Raw genomic sequence first — 18167 nt, 5'->3', positions numbered from 1 at the left:
ATGATGAGGAAACTGTTTTGTCTCTCACCTTGTATTGGAAGTCCTTTGAGTTTTGACAGAGAGCATTGTTTTCTCATTGGAGAGCTTGATTCTTTAAAATATTTCTTCTTTTAAAAAAAAAAAATTGTTTTCCCTTTTCAAGATTAAACCCAGGGTCTGGCATATGCTAGGCAACTGCTCTACCAGACAGTATTCTAACTCCATCTTGTTCTTATTTGTGTGGGTCTCACATGTAAATAGTGCTTACAGTTTAAACACACCTCTGGTTTAAAAGTTTGCTTCATTATTAGGGCATGACAACAACTTTGCTTTAATGTTTTTCCTCTGGAGCTGAAATGAACTATAGACTCAAGAGAGAAACCAATCAGTGTCTGGGGATATATCTCAGTTTTCCAACACTTTAGCAGAACACCCTGAGGTGATCAATTTAAAAAGATAGAAGGTGTATTTTTGGTTCAGTTTGGAATGCCTTAGTCCATAGTCCACAGCCCACCACTTTGGAGCCTGCAGCAAGGCAATCTATCACAGTAGGAGTATGTGGCAACGGAAACTCCTTCACCATGCCTGAAAATGAGGGAGGGTGGGAGGGAGGGAGGAGAGAGAGAGAGAGAGAGAAGGAGAGGGAGAGAGAGGAGCAAAGGAGTCCCACAATCCCTTATCCCTTTCAGGCCATGTTCCTGTTCCCTAAAACATCCCACTATATTCTACCTCTTAAATTTTCCACAACTTCTCAGTCATGTGAAACTAAGGACCATGCACTTAACATGTGGGCCTTCAGAGAAGATTCCAGATCAAAACTATAGAACCACTCCAAATTTAAACCAGAGAGGTATTTTGTCTTGTTTTATTGGAACAGGATCTCACACAGCCCCAAGCTGGCCTTGAACTCACTTTATTGCTGAGGATGACCTTGAATTCCTGGTTCTCCTGACTCCACTTCCTGAATACTAGGACTATGTGTCCTAGTACCTGGCCATATGTGACCATACCTGGCCAGAGAAACCTTACTTCCATTTGTCATAGTTTGGATATTGAATATCTGCTTACTAAAGGCTTGGTGCTCAGAAAGTCCTATTGGGAGGTGTTGAAACCTGTGAGAGGTAGAGCACAAGGGAGATTGTATTACCTTGATGTGAAATGTCCTTCCAAAGAGGTTGTGATGCTAATCTTGTCAGCTTGATACACCTGCAGTGAGGGGGCATCCTCTGAAGAATCACCCCCATCAGATTGGGCTGTGGACTTATTTGTGGAGTATTATCTTGATTAAGGTTGAGGCAAAAGAGCCAAGCCCACTGTGGGTAGTCCCATCCCTAGAAAGGTTGGCCTGAGCAATATAAGAAAGCTAGCTGAGGATGGGAAAGCTATCTGATCACCAGCTGATTCAGCTGATCTGGCTGGCTAGGCATGTGTCCCTTTCCTTCCTCACTGCTCCATGTGTGTCCCTCCTGAGGACCAGTCTTAGCTGTGCTCCCCTGCTAGAACCTCCAAACAAGCTCTCAAGAAAGTAGCTGAGCAAGCCAGGAAGAGGGAGCCAAATAATCATGCCTGCACTGTGTCTGCTTCAAACTCCCGCCTTGACTTCCTGTCATGGCCTCCCTCAATGATGGACTATGTCCTTTAATCTGAAAGAAACCCTTTCTTCTCCAAGTTGCTTTTTATTATGGTGTTTATCACCATGACAGCAACAGAAACCAAACTAGAATGGATAGCATGTGTTAAAAGCTTAGTTGCCAGCTGATAGGGTATTGGGAATTAGATGCTGAGCGCTTTGACCTTATGAATGAATCCATTTCTTGATAGATTCATAACACAGTATCATTTTTGAGAGGTGGGACCTTGTTGGAAGAAGAAGGTCACTTAGGGGGCATGACCTGGAAAGATACTGGGCCCTTGTCTCCTTCTCTAGTTCCTGGCCAGCACAAGATATCTTCTCTGCCACATGTTCCCTGCCATGCTGTGTTAGCCTTGCCCCTAGCCCACAGCAATGGAGCCAGCTGATCATATACTGTCATCTCTGAAACACGGGGGCAAGATAAACTCTTCTTCTTTCTAATTAATGCTCTGTCAGACGTGAACCCAACAGGCACGGATGTCCTTCAGGGGTTAGTTCTTGAAGAGGATCATCAGATCCTGGCTCCTCTTTTCTCCTTTGCTTTTTGACTATGTGTTCTACCACACTCTCCTACCATCATCTGCTGCAGGCCCCAAACAATGGGGCCAGTAGTCCCCGCCTGGCACCTCTCAGTCTGTGAGCCACCGAGGCTGCAATGAGCAAGACTGCCATGGTGTGCTCTCTGGGAGAGTGGGACCTTAGACTTTTATGTTTGCTGTGTTACGTTTCCATTTAGTAGAGCTTACAGATACACTACTACTGTGCCTTGACAATTGGAGCCCAAAAGAGCTAGCATAATCCAAAAAGCTTTCAGTCTTTCTAAAGAAGATGATGTCTGCCAATATGTTATCGGAAAGCCCTCGAACAAAGAAAGAAAGAAGCCCAGGACCAGATCACCCAAGACTCAGCATCTTATTACTGCATGTGTCCTGAAACACACAAGCTGTCTCATTGCTGCAAAGAAACAATACACTAAGAAAAACAAGGAGGAGGCTGAGGAACAAGCCAAACTTTTGGCCAAGAGAATAAAGGAAGCCAAATAAAAATGATTTTGAAAATGCCAGGAACAGATTGACAACAGACATGGGCTGTCCTCAGTGAGAGCTTCCATTTATGAGTCTGAGTGCAATCAAAACTAAATCTTTTAAGAGTAACAAATAAATTATCAAACCTTGGGGTGGGGGGAAGAAAATGTCTTTGTCTTACAAACTGAATCGCTACAAAGACAGAAATATACCTCTAAAAACTCACCCTATCTATCTCAGAATACTTTCAGATACTATTTAAAAAAAATAGGAGCAGTGAGATGGCTAAGTGGATAAAGATATTTGCTACCAAACTTGATGCCTGAGTTTGATCCCTGGTGATACACGATGGAGAGAGAATCCTTCCCAGGGTTACCCTCTGATTCCACACACCCACTGTGGCACTGCCCAAAATAAATGCTTTAAAAGATTAGCAGTAAGTGTGCTTTGCCCTGTCCTTAAATGTATATAGATGAGATTAAAGCTTAACTAGAAGGTCAGGGATGTGGTCATGTAAGCAGATTTCTTCCCACTATCTGGTGTCAGGCTTCAGCCTTTTCCTACTCCCAGAAGGAGTTTCCTGGAGAAAATCCCAGCTTCTTGGAGCTCATCATTTCAATAATCTGAAAGCCAAATTGAGGGACACAGTGTCTCATTAGAATTTACTCATTTCTTCCAGGCCAGTTACAACTTCTCCATATAGATTCCCACAGGGAAAAGAGTGTTAAAGGTGGCATTGTTAGCTTGCTCTGACCTTGTGTGACCAGTGTACCAAGGAACAGCTGATTTCATATAGGCACAGGAGGCAGGTTCTCATGCAGATAATGCAACTTTGGTCCAGTTTCTCAGTATGTCTGAGAGGGAGTCAGGGGCCCTCCAGATAGTCCTTATCTGAACATCCTGGTCTTGGCCCACTTTCAACAGAGGACATGGTGTTAAATGCCCTTCTTTCTTCACTCATCAAATATCATCAGCCAGGATTTTATTTTATTTTATTTTATTTTGGTCTTGGATGAAGATTTCTCATGTGGTTGTAGTGGACTGTTGACTGATAATAACATGCCTGACTGATAATAATATGTCTCTCATGCCTGTAGCCCCAAGCCTGGGGCGTCTGTCATAGATTGATCCTGAAGTCAAAGACAAGGCCTCCTGAGTAAATTGGAAGCCTGGGGGATAGGGAGGAAAGGTGGAAGGGAGAGGGGAGGAGTGGGGGGGGGAATGCATAGCTCAATAAAATAAATAAAAGAGGAAAATGCAGCTGGAAAGGAAATTAAAAAAAAAAATCAAAATAGCCAGTGCCATAGAGCTTTTGATCCTGTTCCAGGTAAGCAGACCCAGGACCATGCCAACCAGAAGAGACTGTAAAGAGAATATGTAGCTTCTCAGAGGGTAGAGGGGGTTGACGCTAAGTGCTAAAACCTAGGAGCTCTTAATTCATTTCTTCAGTAAACACATCACTGCCTAGTGCCTTGGAATTTTTCCCCCAAAGTATAAGAATTGTACCAGAAATTAATATTATATGAGGAAATTTTGTTCCATCTGAGAAACTAGAGAACATTCAGAAAGTGGCAGGGATCTCTATAACCCTGTCTCACACTGCTGGTATTGGAGTGAAAATCTCAGCTGAGTCCAGCACAGGACTGTTCAGGACTGTTCTAAAGGAAACAGATTCTTAGCTAGTGCTCATCCAGGCGAGGTGTGCAAGCAAAGCCAAGGAATAAGCCTTTCCTGAGAATGGATTGAAAGTATGATGCTTATAAACACACGATACAGTTTAGCTGTCCAAAAAAAAATCCAGGCGGTGGTGATGCACGCCTTTAACTCCATCACTCAGGAGGCAGAGGCAGCCTGGTCTACAGAGTAGTTAGTTCCAGGACAGCCAGGGCTACACAGACAAACCCTATCTCAAAAAAAAAAAAAAAACCAGGAGAGAGAGAGAGAGAGAGAGAGAGAGAGAGAGAGAGAGAGAGAGAGAGAGAGAGAGAGAGAGTCTTGGACATGTTTACTTTATCTGGTATCTATATTTCATGGCTCACTTTATAGATAAAAACAGTTTATTGAGGTATGATATGATCTAGTAGTTTCAGTTCCTTGTTCTTTATTATGAAGAGTGTGTACATTTCATTTTATCTTACAAATCAAACACAGTTTTATCTGCCTGTTTACACAGGACACGTAATGTATTGTGTGAAACAGTTTACAGAAATGTGTATCGCCCATGTTCCTCTTCGTGAGATTTTAGTTAAAGGCAGTGGTACTGACTGATACTAACCTCTTATCTTTGGGAAGATAAAATATGTTTTTCTCCTGATAGGAAACAAATGTTAAATGTGTGAAGGACTTAAACTCTGATAGTGAAGTCAACATGATTAGGGTCTGTTCGCCTCCTGCAGCAAAAGGCAATGATCTGTGCAGTGTTTTTGTTTTTGTTTCTTTGTTTAGGCCTTATGCAGAAAGAAGTGTTTTTTATTTTTTTAAACTTCCCCTTTAAAATTAAGTTATGGAAATTCCTTATTTCCACTAGCTTCTTATAATTAAGATGGAGAAGACATAATCTATGATTCACGAATGGGTTAAAATCGGCAATTGAGTTTTAACTACTTGGAACTGCTGGCCAGCAGGTGGAGGGCCAGACTGGAAGAGGATTTACCTGCAGGGAGGACCTAGAAACTGTCTTACTCCAGGGACATCAAGGCTGCATAAAAGGAAGGAGAGATGGAGAGTTGGGCACCGGGAGAGGTTGGACAGCCTGGTCCTCTAGGGTACAGGATAGGGTGGGGTGACTCTTTAGTCAGAAAACTGCCCCCTTGCACAGTCTTCAGCAGCCTGTACCAGGGCATGGCAGCCCCTCATGTGACTGTGGAGATGGAGGAAGCCCCACCATGCTCAGTCTTCAAGAGAAGAAAGCAAAACTGTTTTTGCTGTTAAATGCACATGAATTGGTAGCCATGACAGGGGAGTGAGTGACGGGGAGATGGTATAAGTCTCCACTATCCCAAGATCAGAGAACCAGGAGCACAGATTCCCCAGCACCAGAGACGCCAGTCCTCATTGAACAGAGATGCCCATTTCACATTTCCCCAACTTTGATCAGCTCTAGGCCCTGATGGATGGAATGTCTGCCTGCCTCATCGATCAGGATGTTTCTTTGCTGCTCAAACTCCCCATTTATGCTAATCTCTTCTGCAAACAGCCTCACAGACCCAGCACAAGGATATCTTCACAGCTGTGTGAGCATCCATTTGTCCAGTCAAGTTAACACAAAAGATCAAGCATCTTATTTTGTGATAGGAAGCCTGACCCCGAATATCAATTAACACCACTGATCTATAGGAATAGAGTAGATTTTAACTGTCAGCATCTCATCTTTTAACTGTTCGCTAGAAATTGACTAAGCCCTGGGGAGATGTTGGATAAACAGAGTTTTACGTAGGGAGATGTGTAGGCCTTGATTCATCAAGTGGAAACAGGTACACTCAGTAACCATTAAAATGAAGAACAATTCTTCATTTCCAAGAATGAAAGGGAAAAGCATCCAAGAGTCATTACAAACTTTAAAGGTGCTGTGAAGTGGAACTATGAACTACAAGTGCTTTTGGTGACACATGAAAGGGGCCACATGCCTTCCTGGTGACACTGTAAATGTATTCATAGAACGGCACACAATCTCTTACAACACCACACAACTGGTCTTTCCCAGTGCCCCAGACTGTATCCTTTGGGGATAATTGAAAATATAGGAACCAAAATAGAGGGAGACAATACATTTAAAGTCAACCATACTGGTGTAGTGAAAGCTAAAATGTTAGAGGTGCCCAGTAGCAGGAAAAGGGTTAGGAAAATTGTATTTTACCTACAAAAAGGAATACTAGATAACAGTTAAGTCTCATGAATGTACATGTAAGCAGAATGCTGATATGTCTCACTTTAAAAATGTATATACACCACAGGGGGCTAGAAAATGGCTTATTAGGTAAAGTGCTTGCTATGCAAGCATGAGGATCAGATTCCTAGTACCCACTTTAATAAGCCAGGCTTGGGATGGGCATCTGTAATCCCAGGGCTGGGAGACAGAGACGAGAGAATCCTAGGAGTTCATTCACCAGCCATTCTAGCCAAGTAGAGCTTCAGACTCAGTCAACAACCCTGTCTCAAAATTTCAGGTGGAGAGCAACAGAGAAAGGCACCCATTGTCGACTTCTGGTCTCCACATGTTCCAACACAGACACTTGCAACTAAACACACACATGTGCACACACATGCACACACCACACTTTCTTATGCAAGGACTCCAAGCTGGGGCTCTGTGTGTGCTAGTCTACTGATGAGCCACACAGTCAGTGTCAATATGTTTTAAGTAAAAGTTTAAAGCAAGAACGAGCAGAACATGTAGGGAGTAGAACCTGAGTGAGAAAAGTCCTGAGTGAATGTGTATTTTTGGCACAGGCACAGCTACATTAAGGGCTATAAGACCTTGGACCCATGGGACTATTAGTAGAACCTTTATCCATACTTTCCAGGCTCAAGAGGAACAGCAAAACTTTGGCAGTCAAAGTCTTTATGAGCAATTGATCAGTGTGTACAAAGACTAGAAATTGCGGCTTCCTCCTCCTGGCTGTCCACAGCATAAGACTGCATGATTACAGTGACCTCATAGCTATGTTGGCCCACCCCTGTGCTCTACCTAATAAAAGTAAGCTGAGGCTCCAGGCCATAGTGGTGGCAGAGCCCTACCGGACCCCAGCTTCACTATCTGTGTGTCTATCCTTTCATTCCCTGGCTACCCCTAGTCAGGGCTCTGGGACCCAAGCCACACCCATCCTGATAAGAACATAAGTGCACATGACTAAAATAGGCATTATTGAAAGTCAAAAAGATCTGAAGTGATGTCACTAAGTAGACATTCGTCAAGTCCCTACTAGGTTCAGGGCATTTTCTAGATGTTAAACACTTAAAGCACTAGGGAACAAGAAGTAACCAAAATATTATCATCCATGGACAGACGCATGGAATAAATGCAAACAGTAAGGCAGGTAATGTGCATATTTCCCACTGATGTGTAGTTCACATGCTATAAATGTGTAGCTCTTAAGGGTAGATCGTGTGAATTTGGTATCTGTATTCTTTGTGTAATTACCATTCAGATCTAGATAAGGAATATTTCTAGCACTCCACAAGTTCCTGTCAATAAACAACCCTGCCAAAGTCAACATGCATTTGACCCAATCACTTCCCATTTAAATGGAAGGATAAAGAATGCACATTGTCAACATCAGTCAACATAATGTCACTGAGATTCATTGCCACATCTTATATTATGACATACTATTTTATTACATGATAATGGCTTTATATTAATAAACTGCCCTTGATTTACTAATTTCCTGATGTTTAAATTGAAAACTAAGCTGTTCCCATATTCTAGCATAAGTCTTTTACAGCTTTTGGAAGACAAAAGCACAGGGAGACAGTCCTGGGTGAAAGGTCACTATTTGCTCAACACTAGTTGACACTGTCAACATTCCAAAGTGGTCATACTCGCAGCAATACACAAGTCCCATCACTTCATAAAGTACCAGCTATTGCCAAGCCTTTTGGATCTTAGCCATTCTAGTGGGTCTACACTAGGATATTACAGTGTTTACAATGACGGGTGTTTGTTGTGATTTTATGGGCTAATAGGCTACTTGTATATTCCCTTTTAGGAAGGCCTGTTCAAGCCTTCACCTGTTTTGTAAGGTATCTTTCTAGATATATTGTTTTTGGATAAGAGGTCTTTGTTGAGTAGCCTATTTCTTCCAACTGAGCCTGGCCTGAATGCCTGCCCATGAAGCAACTCAGTCTGGTACCAGGGATGGGAATCACTGAAACCCTGAACAAATCTCGTGTGGTTTTGAATCGCTTTGGGAGTAAGTACATGTTGCAGATGGAGAACTGGTGGGGGAGGAGTCTGAGCAGACAAAGTTTTACATTAACAATGTGTATAAAAGAATGTCACATGACCGTATGAAGCGACACAAAAGCCACACTGGCTTGTGACTAAGAGGCCTTGGAACGAGCAAAGAGATGACCTTCAGCACTGAAGATGTCTACAAGCGGTTTGAATTCACTGGAATCAGGCTTCTCGTCAGTTGTTTGTTGTTGTGACAAAATGCCAAACAAAAGTGACCTAAGGGGAGAATGGTTTATTCTGGTTCATGGTTCAGAAGATACATTTCAAGGTGGCGGGAGGAGGCAAGCGGTAGAGGCGAGTCACAGATGCAGTGGTAATGCTCCTGCCGCAGCACAGCCTGCTCATATCCTGTTGTATCAGGAAACGGAGAGCAAGCAGGCGAGGTCCTTGACTACAATGGTCAAAGTCTATGTTCCTAGCAACCTCCTGTCTCCAGATAGATCCCCACCTGCCAGAGAGCCCACAATTGTTCAAAATAGGCATCATTTGGGAACCCAGTACCCAAACACGTGAACCTGTAATGTAAGGGGCACTTCAGCTTCAGAAGGGTACTTTGACAACGGAAAAGAGTTGCTGGGGCTTTAAAGAGCCTATGTGGGGCAGGGATTGGATGAGCAAAAAGAGAGAGCTGGGGAGCTTGGGGTCTGGGACAGGATGGAAAGAAGGGAGAAGGAAAAGGTGGCCCTGCAACTGCAGCGGTCCTGCCTACTCCTCAGGGAACCCTGCAAACCAAGGAAGCCTGGCACCTTAATCGAACATCCCAGGCTGCCAAGGCCCTACTTGCTGCCCCAAGTGGCCATCTTTGTGAACATGGGTCTTGGGAGGAAGTGACTGGTCTTCATATAATCCGAGATCTTCTTCAGGCCCTGTGAGTGACAAGGACAGAGCAGGAGCTCAGGTCAGCGGCCCCACTGGGATAAGCAGCCCCACTCCAGGAACAGCTTTCCCTATAGCTCTAGAGTTCTGAATAGGGAACTCTTCAGTTTCCTATAAAGACTGTGCAATGGGCTTTGTACCCATATAGATTATGAATATGCTCAGAAAACCTACTTGATCGTCCAAGATCAGTCTCACTGTACCCACATCTCAGCGAAAGCCAAGGTACAGAGGGGTTCGGTGGTTCCCTCCTGTTCACACAGCTAGTCCAGGGACCCATTCTGTGCCTTCCCTGTTCAGTCCCCTCCTGTCCTCCTGCAGGACACCCTGTCACTCCCTGTCTTCACAGAGTTTCTCCTGGATGGTTTACACAGAAACTACCTGTTACAGCACAAGGAGGTCCAGAACAGGCTAGTGCAGCAGAATAGAGAGCCCAACCCTCGCCCAGTGACCTGGCAAACGCTGGATGAAATGAACAAGGGCACTGGGGGGGGGGCAGCTTGGGGTGATGAGCCAGCCCTAATTGCTCCTGAAAGTAGAGGTCCAACCTGTTCCATGTGGGACCTCAGGCCGATCTCAGTCTGCCCCAAGTTACCTCATATCCAGCCGTGCTACAGAGGCCATGCAAAGAGATACTGGGTGTGTTTTGTTCCATCTTACCAGGAGAGCCTGCCTGGATAATTCCTACAGTGTTCAGAGACCAAGAGCTGACTGTTACCAAGGAAACAGGTGCAGTGGGCTGCAGCCCTCGGCTAGTCCATCCTTCCCTACCATGGCCACACCAGCTCTGGTACATTCCAAGGCCATTGTATCAGGACCAGAGTCAGAGCTGGTAAGAACTAACTGAGAAGATGTTTTATTTGCCATAAGGAGATTCCAGGCTACAAGCCAGTTGTTCTATTGCCTGCAGTTGCCAAATCTCTGAAAGAATAGATTCTGTGGGTGTCAAGGAGACTCTGGGAGACCCATGACTGGCTGTAGAGGGAGGGCCAAGATTCGATCCCCAGCCCCCGGCTGATACCATGTCTGTTATGTCCACATCTCTCTGCCGTTCTCAGTCTCTGAATGGAGTTCTTTCCGTGTCCCATTGGGTCTGACACTGAGCCTCATACAGAGAAGGCCAGTGAAAATAGGTATATAGAGACATGGGGGAAAAGAATGGGAAGAAAACCCCAAACCACACTTTAGAATAAAAACCCTGAATAGGGCTCACATACACTCTCAAATGTAGCACCAAAAACAGCCCTGGGGTTTGGCATGTACTCAGGTGGGGATCAGACTGAATGAAGCATTCTGAAGATTGGGTGTGAGTATTGTCTACACACGCCTATTTCACACAAATCCTACCACGCCTACCTCCCTAAATGCCTGTGGCTTACATACTCCTGCCATGTCCTGCCTTCTCCACAGCATCCTGGACTAAGTAGCTCAGACAGCACAAGGGCCCAAGGCTCTTCCTCTTGACATAAAATAGGAACATAGCTACTGCCTGCTGCCCTTAGAGACCAAGCATCAAAGGGACTGGAGAAAAACCTCTGCTAGTAGGACTTACCCTCTATAGCCTGTTTCCTTATCTAGCTAATGGGACTCAATTCAATCTGCCCTGTATGTTGATCATAATGATAAATTTCACCCAAAAGATAAAAAGATGCTAAGCACAGAGAGCAAGCGCCCAATAAATGCTACTGTTTTTAATTTAGTTCAGAACTAAGGACCTCTCAGGGAAAGGAAGGGCATCCAAGAAGAAACAAGTTTAGGAGCCATCACCTCAAAGCGACATATGAAGTCCTTCAGGTTTGGGAATGCTTCCAGGCACTTGGGTTCGAATACTTGGTTTCTTTCAAGAAGGTCATAAGCGATGAAATCCACAAAGGTGATCTGCAGGAAGCTGGCAGTGAGTGCGCTGGAATCTGGTAGCCTGGGAAGAATGGCAATGCTTCCTCCCCACAACCTCTCTTTACCTTGTCTCCTGCAAACCATGGCCGCTTGCCCAGGAACTCAGAGTAGAGCCTCATCATTCCTGGGAGTTGCTCCAGGTACCCTGGCTTCAGCTTCTCCTACAGCAGAAAACACTGTGACCATCCTCAGTGACAAGATTCTGGCATAGTCTGGGCTCACAGGGCTGCTAAGGCCCCACCTGGGCAGAGGTGCAGCCACCTTCCCAAGATTGGGCCTGGGTTAATCCAGGTTTTAATTTATTATGTTACCACTAATTAGCTCCTATAAGGCACCAGATCCAATATCAGAGGTGATGAGCAGCCACACAGGAACACTCAGTCCCTGAGACTCACCACTGATGTTCAGAACCACTCTTGCGGGTCACATCAGGACTGTGTGGGCAAGCTCTGGACTCAGGTGTTATGTAGAGTCAAAGGAACAAGCAACTAAAGCACTCTGGAAAAGAAGTTGAATGTTCTACATAGTAAAGTGACAGGAGAAGGTTGGACCTTGGTGCACTTTCAAAATAAGATGAAGTGAATTTGAGGGGGTAAAATGAAAGGAGAGGGTTGATTGGCTATGAATTGCCTACTGGGAATATCTGCTTATCACCATGGGCATCCTGGATACAGCTCTGGGAATCTGGTTGGGAAGAGACCCCAGGTGATGATGTCCATCTATTTCCAGACAGTACCACTTTTTCTCATTGTTTGAGTATGGACTATAGCAGTGATGATGTAAAACCTAGTAGAAGATATAACCCAGAGCTGAGGGATTCTAAAGTCTTTACTACCCAGATACTGATGCTTGACTGTGGAGTGTTTGTTCTGATTGCTAAAGGCAGTGAAGTTCACTGGGAGTTTTATGTGACAAGACTCTGAGGTTTGAGGGCCACTCTGTGAGCAGGTGTGTGTCTGTGTGTGTGTGTGTGTGTGTGTGTGTGTGTGTATGTGTGTGTGTGTGTGTGTCCACGTGCGCACGTGCATGCCCACATGCTCGCATGGGTGCTCATAGAGGGATTGGTTTTATTTTGATATTTTTGCTTTAGAGACAATCAGGAATGCCTTAAACAGTCCTGTCTCAGCCTCCAGGCTGTGGCACATGACTCTGCTGCAGTCCAGAGCACCATTTCTAGGTGAGCAGTGGGAAGAAGTTTAGATGTTAGACACACAGAACAGATGAGAAGGTAAGGGTACAAGCTCCTGTACTGCCACCTCATCCAGACTAGAGTAGGACTCACAAAGTCAGGGTTGTAGCAAAGCCTGGCCAGCACCATGCGGTTGTCCATAAGTTGATTCTCCACAATGTCCACACGAATCCTCTCCTCCTCTGTCTCCCCACCTGCAGCACACACAGCAGAGACTCTCAGCATCCCACCCCAGACAAGAAGGGTGATCACCATCCCCACCCTGCAGCCAGCCCCACTCACACAGGTTGTGCTTGCGGCCAAGATAACGCAGGATGGCGTTGCTCTGGGTGATCTTGTGGGACCCATCAATTAAGTAGGGCAGCTGGATAGGCAAGCAGGGATGGTTAGATGGGATATGAGGTCCCCGCATCCCTTCCTTGGGTGAGGACAGACATGGGGCCTGGGACTCAGTGTGCCTGGCATGGGGAACTCCCCATGAACACAATGCACACTGAATGGAAGAGCTGGGACTCAGCCCATCCTAGAAAGATGGTGTGAACAACCAGGGATGGGTGGATGAGAGCAGAAGGACTGATCTCAGACATCATCACCTTCTCCAAGCCTCCCTTTCCCTGAACTTACATTGGGAAAGTCTAGGCCCAGCTTGAACTTCTCACTCAGCCATTGGCTTTGGTCATAGTCAGGAGCTGTGGTGGACAAGATAATATGAAATTAAAGGATCCATGTGTCTAGTCCCTTTCTCAAGACCCTCCCAACGTGTCTAAGGTTGCCTGAGGTAGTAGAAGTGCAAGCCCACTCACAGTCCCACCCTGCAAGCTTAAGGACGAAGAGGTTTGTAAGGGCTATGGGCTCCTCCATCACTAAAGCTTACAATAGATTTAGCCAAGTGCTAAGGGAATGGAACCCAATTATATATACAGAGGACCCTCTAATCTTTCCTTAGTATCTTCCATTGGTAGAGCAAACTACACAATTAAGGGTTCTGGAAAGGGGCACAGTGTAGGTCCAATAAGAAGAAGCAAAACTTCTAGATGTGGATTGTTGGGCACCAATGGGAAAGAGTTGGCAAAGATCTGACTAGCAATCACCGTCGCCCATGGTGTATCTCTTCTCCTCATAGCTTGAGTCTGTGTACTCCAGGAGTAGGCGTATGGCATGAGCCAGCTGTGAGAAAGGACCAGAGGTGGTGAGATTCTTTAACCCCTCCAGATGAGTCCCCACCTCCCTGTTCTAAGTTTACCATTTCCATGCGCGCGCGCGCGCGCGCGCACACACACACACACACACACACACACACACACACACACACACCTACCAGAGCATGCTTCCACAGATTGTCTTCTGGAAGACAATCTTCCTTGGCAAACCCATCAACTGCGTGTGTCCTTACCCCACCCCACCCCCACCCCTTCACTCTACATTCACACCCCTCACTCACCCCGCGGATGTCCCAGTAACCCAGCGTCATGGGCATGATTCTGTGGCTGGAAGGACAGGCTCAGTGTCAGACTAGCCTGGACTTTCTCAGAACCGCCTGGAATTAAGAGACCGGGACTTGGTTTTGTCCAGTCTTCAGGCCGCCCTTCCACTCCCCCAGTATCGACCAATCCCAGAGTCCAGGGGGCGGGCCAGGCCCACCCTACAGGGACGCGTTGAGAGCAAATGCCTCTTGAGTGCTTGAGTTCTGAGGGTACCTTGTGACTTGGCTGGGCGCCTAAAGCCTTAAGCAAAAGGCGGGACTGGGTTTGCCTGCTCCTGACTAGTGGCTCTACTCCTTTTGGTGTGGGGCTGCTGTTCTCTACCCTGGAGTCTAGATGTCAGCAGCACTGCCCAGTGATGACAACTCAGAAGGCCTGGGCCCTTGACAAATGTGTCCCGAGGGCAAAATTATCTCTTGTATTGTGAGTACATGAACAATGAAGGACCGGAAGACATGATAATGTAAATACAGGCATGTGTGCAAGATAAGTCTTTCTTTTTTATTTTATTTTTCGAGACAGGGTTTTTATCTGTGTAGCTCTGGCTGTCCTGGAACTCGCTCTGCAGACCAGGCTGGCCTTAAACTCACAGAGATCCGCCTGCCTCGGCTCCCAAGTGCTGGGACTTGGCATGCACCACTGCCACAAGGCAAGATAAGTGTTTCTCATGGAACTTAACTTCAACGTGTGTGTGTGTGTGTGTGTGTGTGTGTGTGTGTGTGTGTGTGTGTGTGTCCTGGATCATGTGGTAAATGTATCTATCTTTTCTGTTTCTTAATTTGATATATTATTAGACTTATAAAAATTCATTTAAAAAGTACACACTTACCTCCCTAGCTGCTCCCTTGTTCAGATGCCCTCCCCCAACCTCAACCCTCCCTACACCCCAGCATGCATACAAAAACGGATAACCAAGATCCCATTTTCTATGTCTCCACCATCACCCTGGGGGTGAGTAAGACCCAGAAGGAACAGTGATTTATAATCATCTCTGTTGAGCCGACTCCCAGCCTGACCATTCATGTGGACCCGTAATTTATGACAATTGATGGAGCACATTTCTCTTTCCAATGGTTTAAAACCTTGCCCCAAATTCCTGAGGAACAAGTGTTCCTTGCCTTGTGTTTCTTCTTCTTCCTTTTTAGATGGCTTCAGAGGCTGCCTTGGAACTCTGGGTAACCCAGGCTGGTCATGAATTAGCCTCTCCCAGAATGTACCATCAACTCACTCCAATCTTGATTTATTTGACTGTGTTAAAAACACAACTGAAAGAAGAGGAGACCTAGTCTGTGAAATCATGGCACTGATGATTTTTATTTTTAGACTTGATTTTTATTAACTTGCAAATCTCAGTAACACTGTGGTGTAAACAAGATTCCTGCCACAGAGGGTGCCCTTTCTATTCTAGAGACCCTGTCAAGGCCTCCTGCTCTGGGGGTACCCTTCTTAGTCCTCTAGAATTCCTGTAAGCTATTAGGGTCACCAGGCTGTCCTTAGACGCAATGGGTGAAAGCTGATAAGTGTGTCAGCCAAAACAAGTGTGACTCAAGCTTAATGGGTACCACACAGGACATGCAGGGACTTCACTGGGAACGCTATAGGCCAGGCACGGGAATATGGCAGGTGACACAGCCATGCTGCAGGTGACCACTAGAGAGGATGGGGGTGGGCGCCCCGGGCTGCTCAGCATAGCACAGCCACTGTAGACAGGACAGGCAGGCCAGCCTCAAGGACAGTCACTTCAGGAGGCCACTTTGCTGAAGGAAAAGAAGGAGCTGAGCCATTCAAAGGCAAGAATGGGATGGGGATCAGGGAACAAACAGGAGGAGGAGGTCAGGAGGAGGAAAGAAAGAGAAGGTAGTGTCAGGGTACCAGGGGAATGGCTGCTACCGAGGGCCCTCAACATCACAAGGAGAAATTGCTTTTCACCGCCACCTTCTGTCCTGTTGAGGGCCCAATTGCTGCCCCAAGCGTCCTTATCTAGTGGCCATGTTTATGAGCACAGGTCTGGGAGAAGCGGCTGGCCTTCAGGCAGGCAGGGATGTGTTCCAGGCCCTGTGACTGAGGTGAGAGCAGGAGTGCACACCTGTGTCCCCACGGGGCCTGGTGTAGCTCTACTCTAGTCCCTGTGGACTCGATAATCCAGGCTCTCTGAAACATGAATTCTTCAATTTCCCATAAAGAAGTGGAGACTAGGGGCTTATACACTAGAGAGTCAGAAAACTCTCTTAATAATCCTGCATGATCTATTGAACCATGAACAGCTAGCAGCAAAAGCCCGGGTACAGAGGAGTTAGGTAGCTTCCTCCTACTCACACAGCCGGTCCCTGGGGCAGGGCCTGAGCCAGCTTGGCTCTAGGGCTCTTATTCTGTGCACTGTCTGCCCAGTCCCCTCCTCCCTGTCTTCACAGACTTTGTCCTGGATGGTTTACACAGAAACTACCTGTTACAGCACAAGGAGGTCCAGAACAGGCTAGTGCAGAATAGAGAGCCCAGCCCTCACCCAGTGACCTGGCAAACGCTGGATGAAATGAACAAGGGCACTGGGAGGGGGCAGCTTGGGGTGATGAGCCAGCCTTAATTGCTCCTGAAAGTAGAGGTCCAACCTGTTCCATGTGGGACCTCAGGCCGATCTCAGTCTGCCCCAAGTTACCTCATATCCAGCCGTGCTACAGAGGCCATGCAAAGAGATACTGGGTGTGTTTTGTTCCATCTTACCAGGAGAGCCTGCTCAGATGATCCCTACAGTATTCAGAGACCAAGAGCTGACTGTTACCAAGGAGGTAGGTGCAGCAGGCCTTGGGCTGCAGCCCTCAGCTCTCCAGTCCATCCCTTCCATAGCCATGCCAACGTTTGCACAATCACCAAGGTTATTCCTATATCAGAGCCAGAGCCAAAGAGAATCTGAGAAGGCAGAATATATGATGGAGAAATAACTCCAGACCACAAACCTATTGTGTCGATGTCCTCCAGTACCCAAATCTCTGTACATATCAAGTGAACTCTGGAGGACCCATGATTGACTATGAAGTGAAGGCTACTGTGACAGCCCATAGTCAGGTGATGTCACTTGCGTGCCTCTCGCTCTCTGCTGTACTTAGTCACTGGATGGAGGGTCATCCTTGCATGGCTTACTGTGCTTCACACAAAGAAGGCCACTGAGTACCAATGAAAATAAGTGCATAACCTTATCTCTCAGATACAAAATAAGGCACCCAGAGAAGGAAGGGAGAAAAGCTTGAGAGTGAAGGAAACTTCCCTGTTTGATTTTATTTTAAAATCTTCCAACTAGGGGGCTGGAGAAATGGTTCAATGGTTAAGAATGATTGCTACACAATCATGAGGATCTGAGTTCTGATCCCAATGTCCAGGTAACAAGCTGGGCATATGTTCTTGCCTAGCATTAAGGAGCAGAGACAAGAGTGTGGCTGGAGTTTGTTGACTAAATGCCCATCTGAACTGAACTACTAGGTTCACACAGAGATTCTTCCTCAAAGGAATGAACTGGAAAGTGCTAGAAGAGCCTGGAGCCCTGATGTCCTCCCATGCCCCTGTACATGCATACAGCACACACACACACACACACACACACACACACACATTCTTCCAACTGGGCTCCTACATGTCTGCTCAATGTACCAACTATATCCCTTGAGCCTCACTGCTTCTCCAGTTGGAGATACACATCAAAAAGGTATTCTGTAGAAGGAACATGGATACTGTCTGTCTTGTGAACCTATGTCTAGCTTGTTCCCCACAACCTGCAGCTAGCCCCATTTACACATGCTGTTCTTGGCACAATGTAGCACAAGAAGCCACCGTTTTAGGTGATCTTGTGACTGGCCATAGCAAACTGTGCCTCAACCATGGGATTTGGGCTTGTTTTTTCTCTCTCCTTCCCACTTGAAATGTAACTTCATCTAAGCACTGGTGTGTGGGACAGAGAGCTCGGGCAGGGAGCTTGTCCCTGCCTCCCCCAAAGGCCCTTCCAGATACCAAATCCCTGAGCAGAGGACTACAAAATGTCCTATCACGAATTAACTAGGCCCTTTATTCTTCCAGAAGACCTTATCCAGAAATGTCCTTGGGACTTTTCAACAAGTAATACAAAAACACACAATCTCTCTTAGTT

At 46.1% G+C, this 18167-nt stretch overlaps 1 protein-coding gene across 1 annotated transcript; it reads right to left on the bottom strand.

Annotated features, from left to right (window-relative positions):
* Positions 1-8805: 8805 nt before the first annotated feature.
* LOC127216872 (glutathione S-transferase Mu 7) lies at positions 8806-14092 on the bottom strand. The gene is made up of 8 exons (XM_051177747.1): positions 13996-14092; positions 13646-13721; positions 13179-13243; positions 12837-12918; positions 12648-12748; positions 11431-11526; positions 11237-11347; positions 8806-9459 (listed from the first exon to the last, which is right to left on the bottom strand). The coding sequence occupies exons 1-8, from the start codon at positions 14029-14031 to the stop codon at positions 9370-9372; spliced, it is 657 nt and encodes a 218-aa protein (XP_051033704.1). The 5' UTR covers positions 14032-14092; the 3' UTR covers positions 8806-9369.
* Between the last annotated feature and the right edge of the window lie 4075 nt (positions 14093-18167).

The sequence above is a fragment of the Phodopus roborovskii genome, unplaced genomic scaffold (genome assembly GCF_943737965.1).
Source record: "Phodopus roborovskii unplaced genomic scaffold, PHOROB, whole genome shotgun sequence".
Taxonomy (NCBI): domain Eukaryota; kingdom Metazoa; phylum Chordata; class Mammalia; order Rodentia; family Cricetidae; genus Phodopus; species Phodopus roborovskii.
This window is presented reverse-complemented; position numbering and strand designations above follow the sequence as displayed.

Coding starts and splice junctions, on each gene's coding strand:
- LOC127216872 (XM_051177747.1), bottom strand. CDS start 14,031: ATGCCCATGACGCTGGGTTACTGGGACATCCGCGGG. Junction 11,527..12,647: donor TTTGCTACAACCCTGACTTT/GTGAGTCCTACT, acceptor TTTCTGCTGTAG/GAGAAGCTGAAGCCAGGGTA. Junction 11,348..11,430: donor CATGGTTTGCAGGAGACAAG/GTAAAGAGAGGT, acceptor AGCTTCCTGCAG/ATCACCTTTGTGGATTTCAT.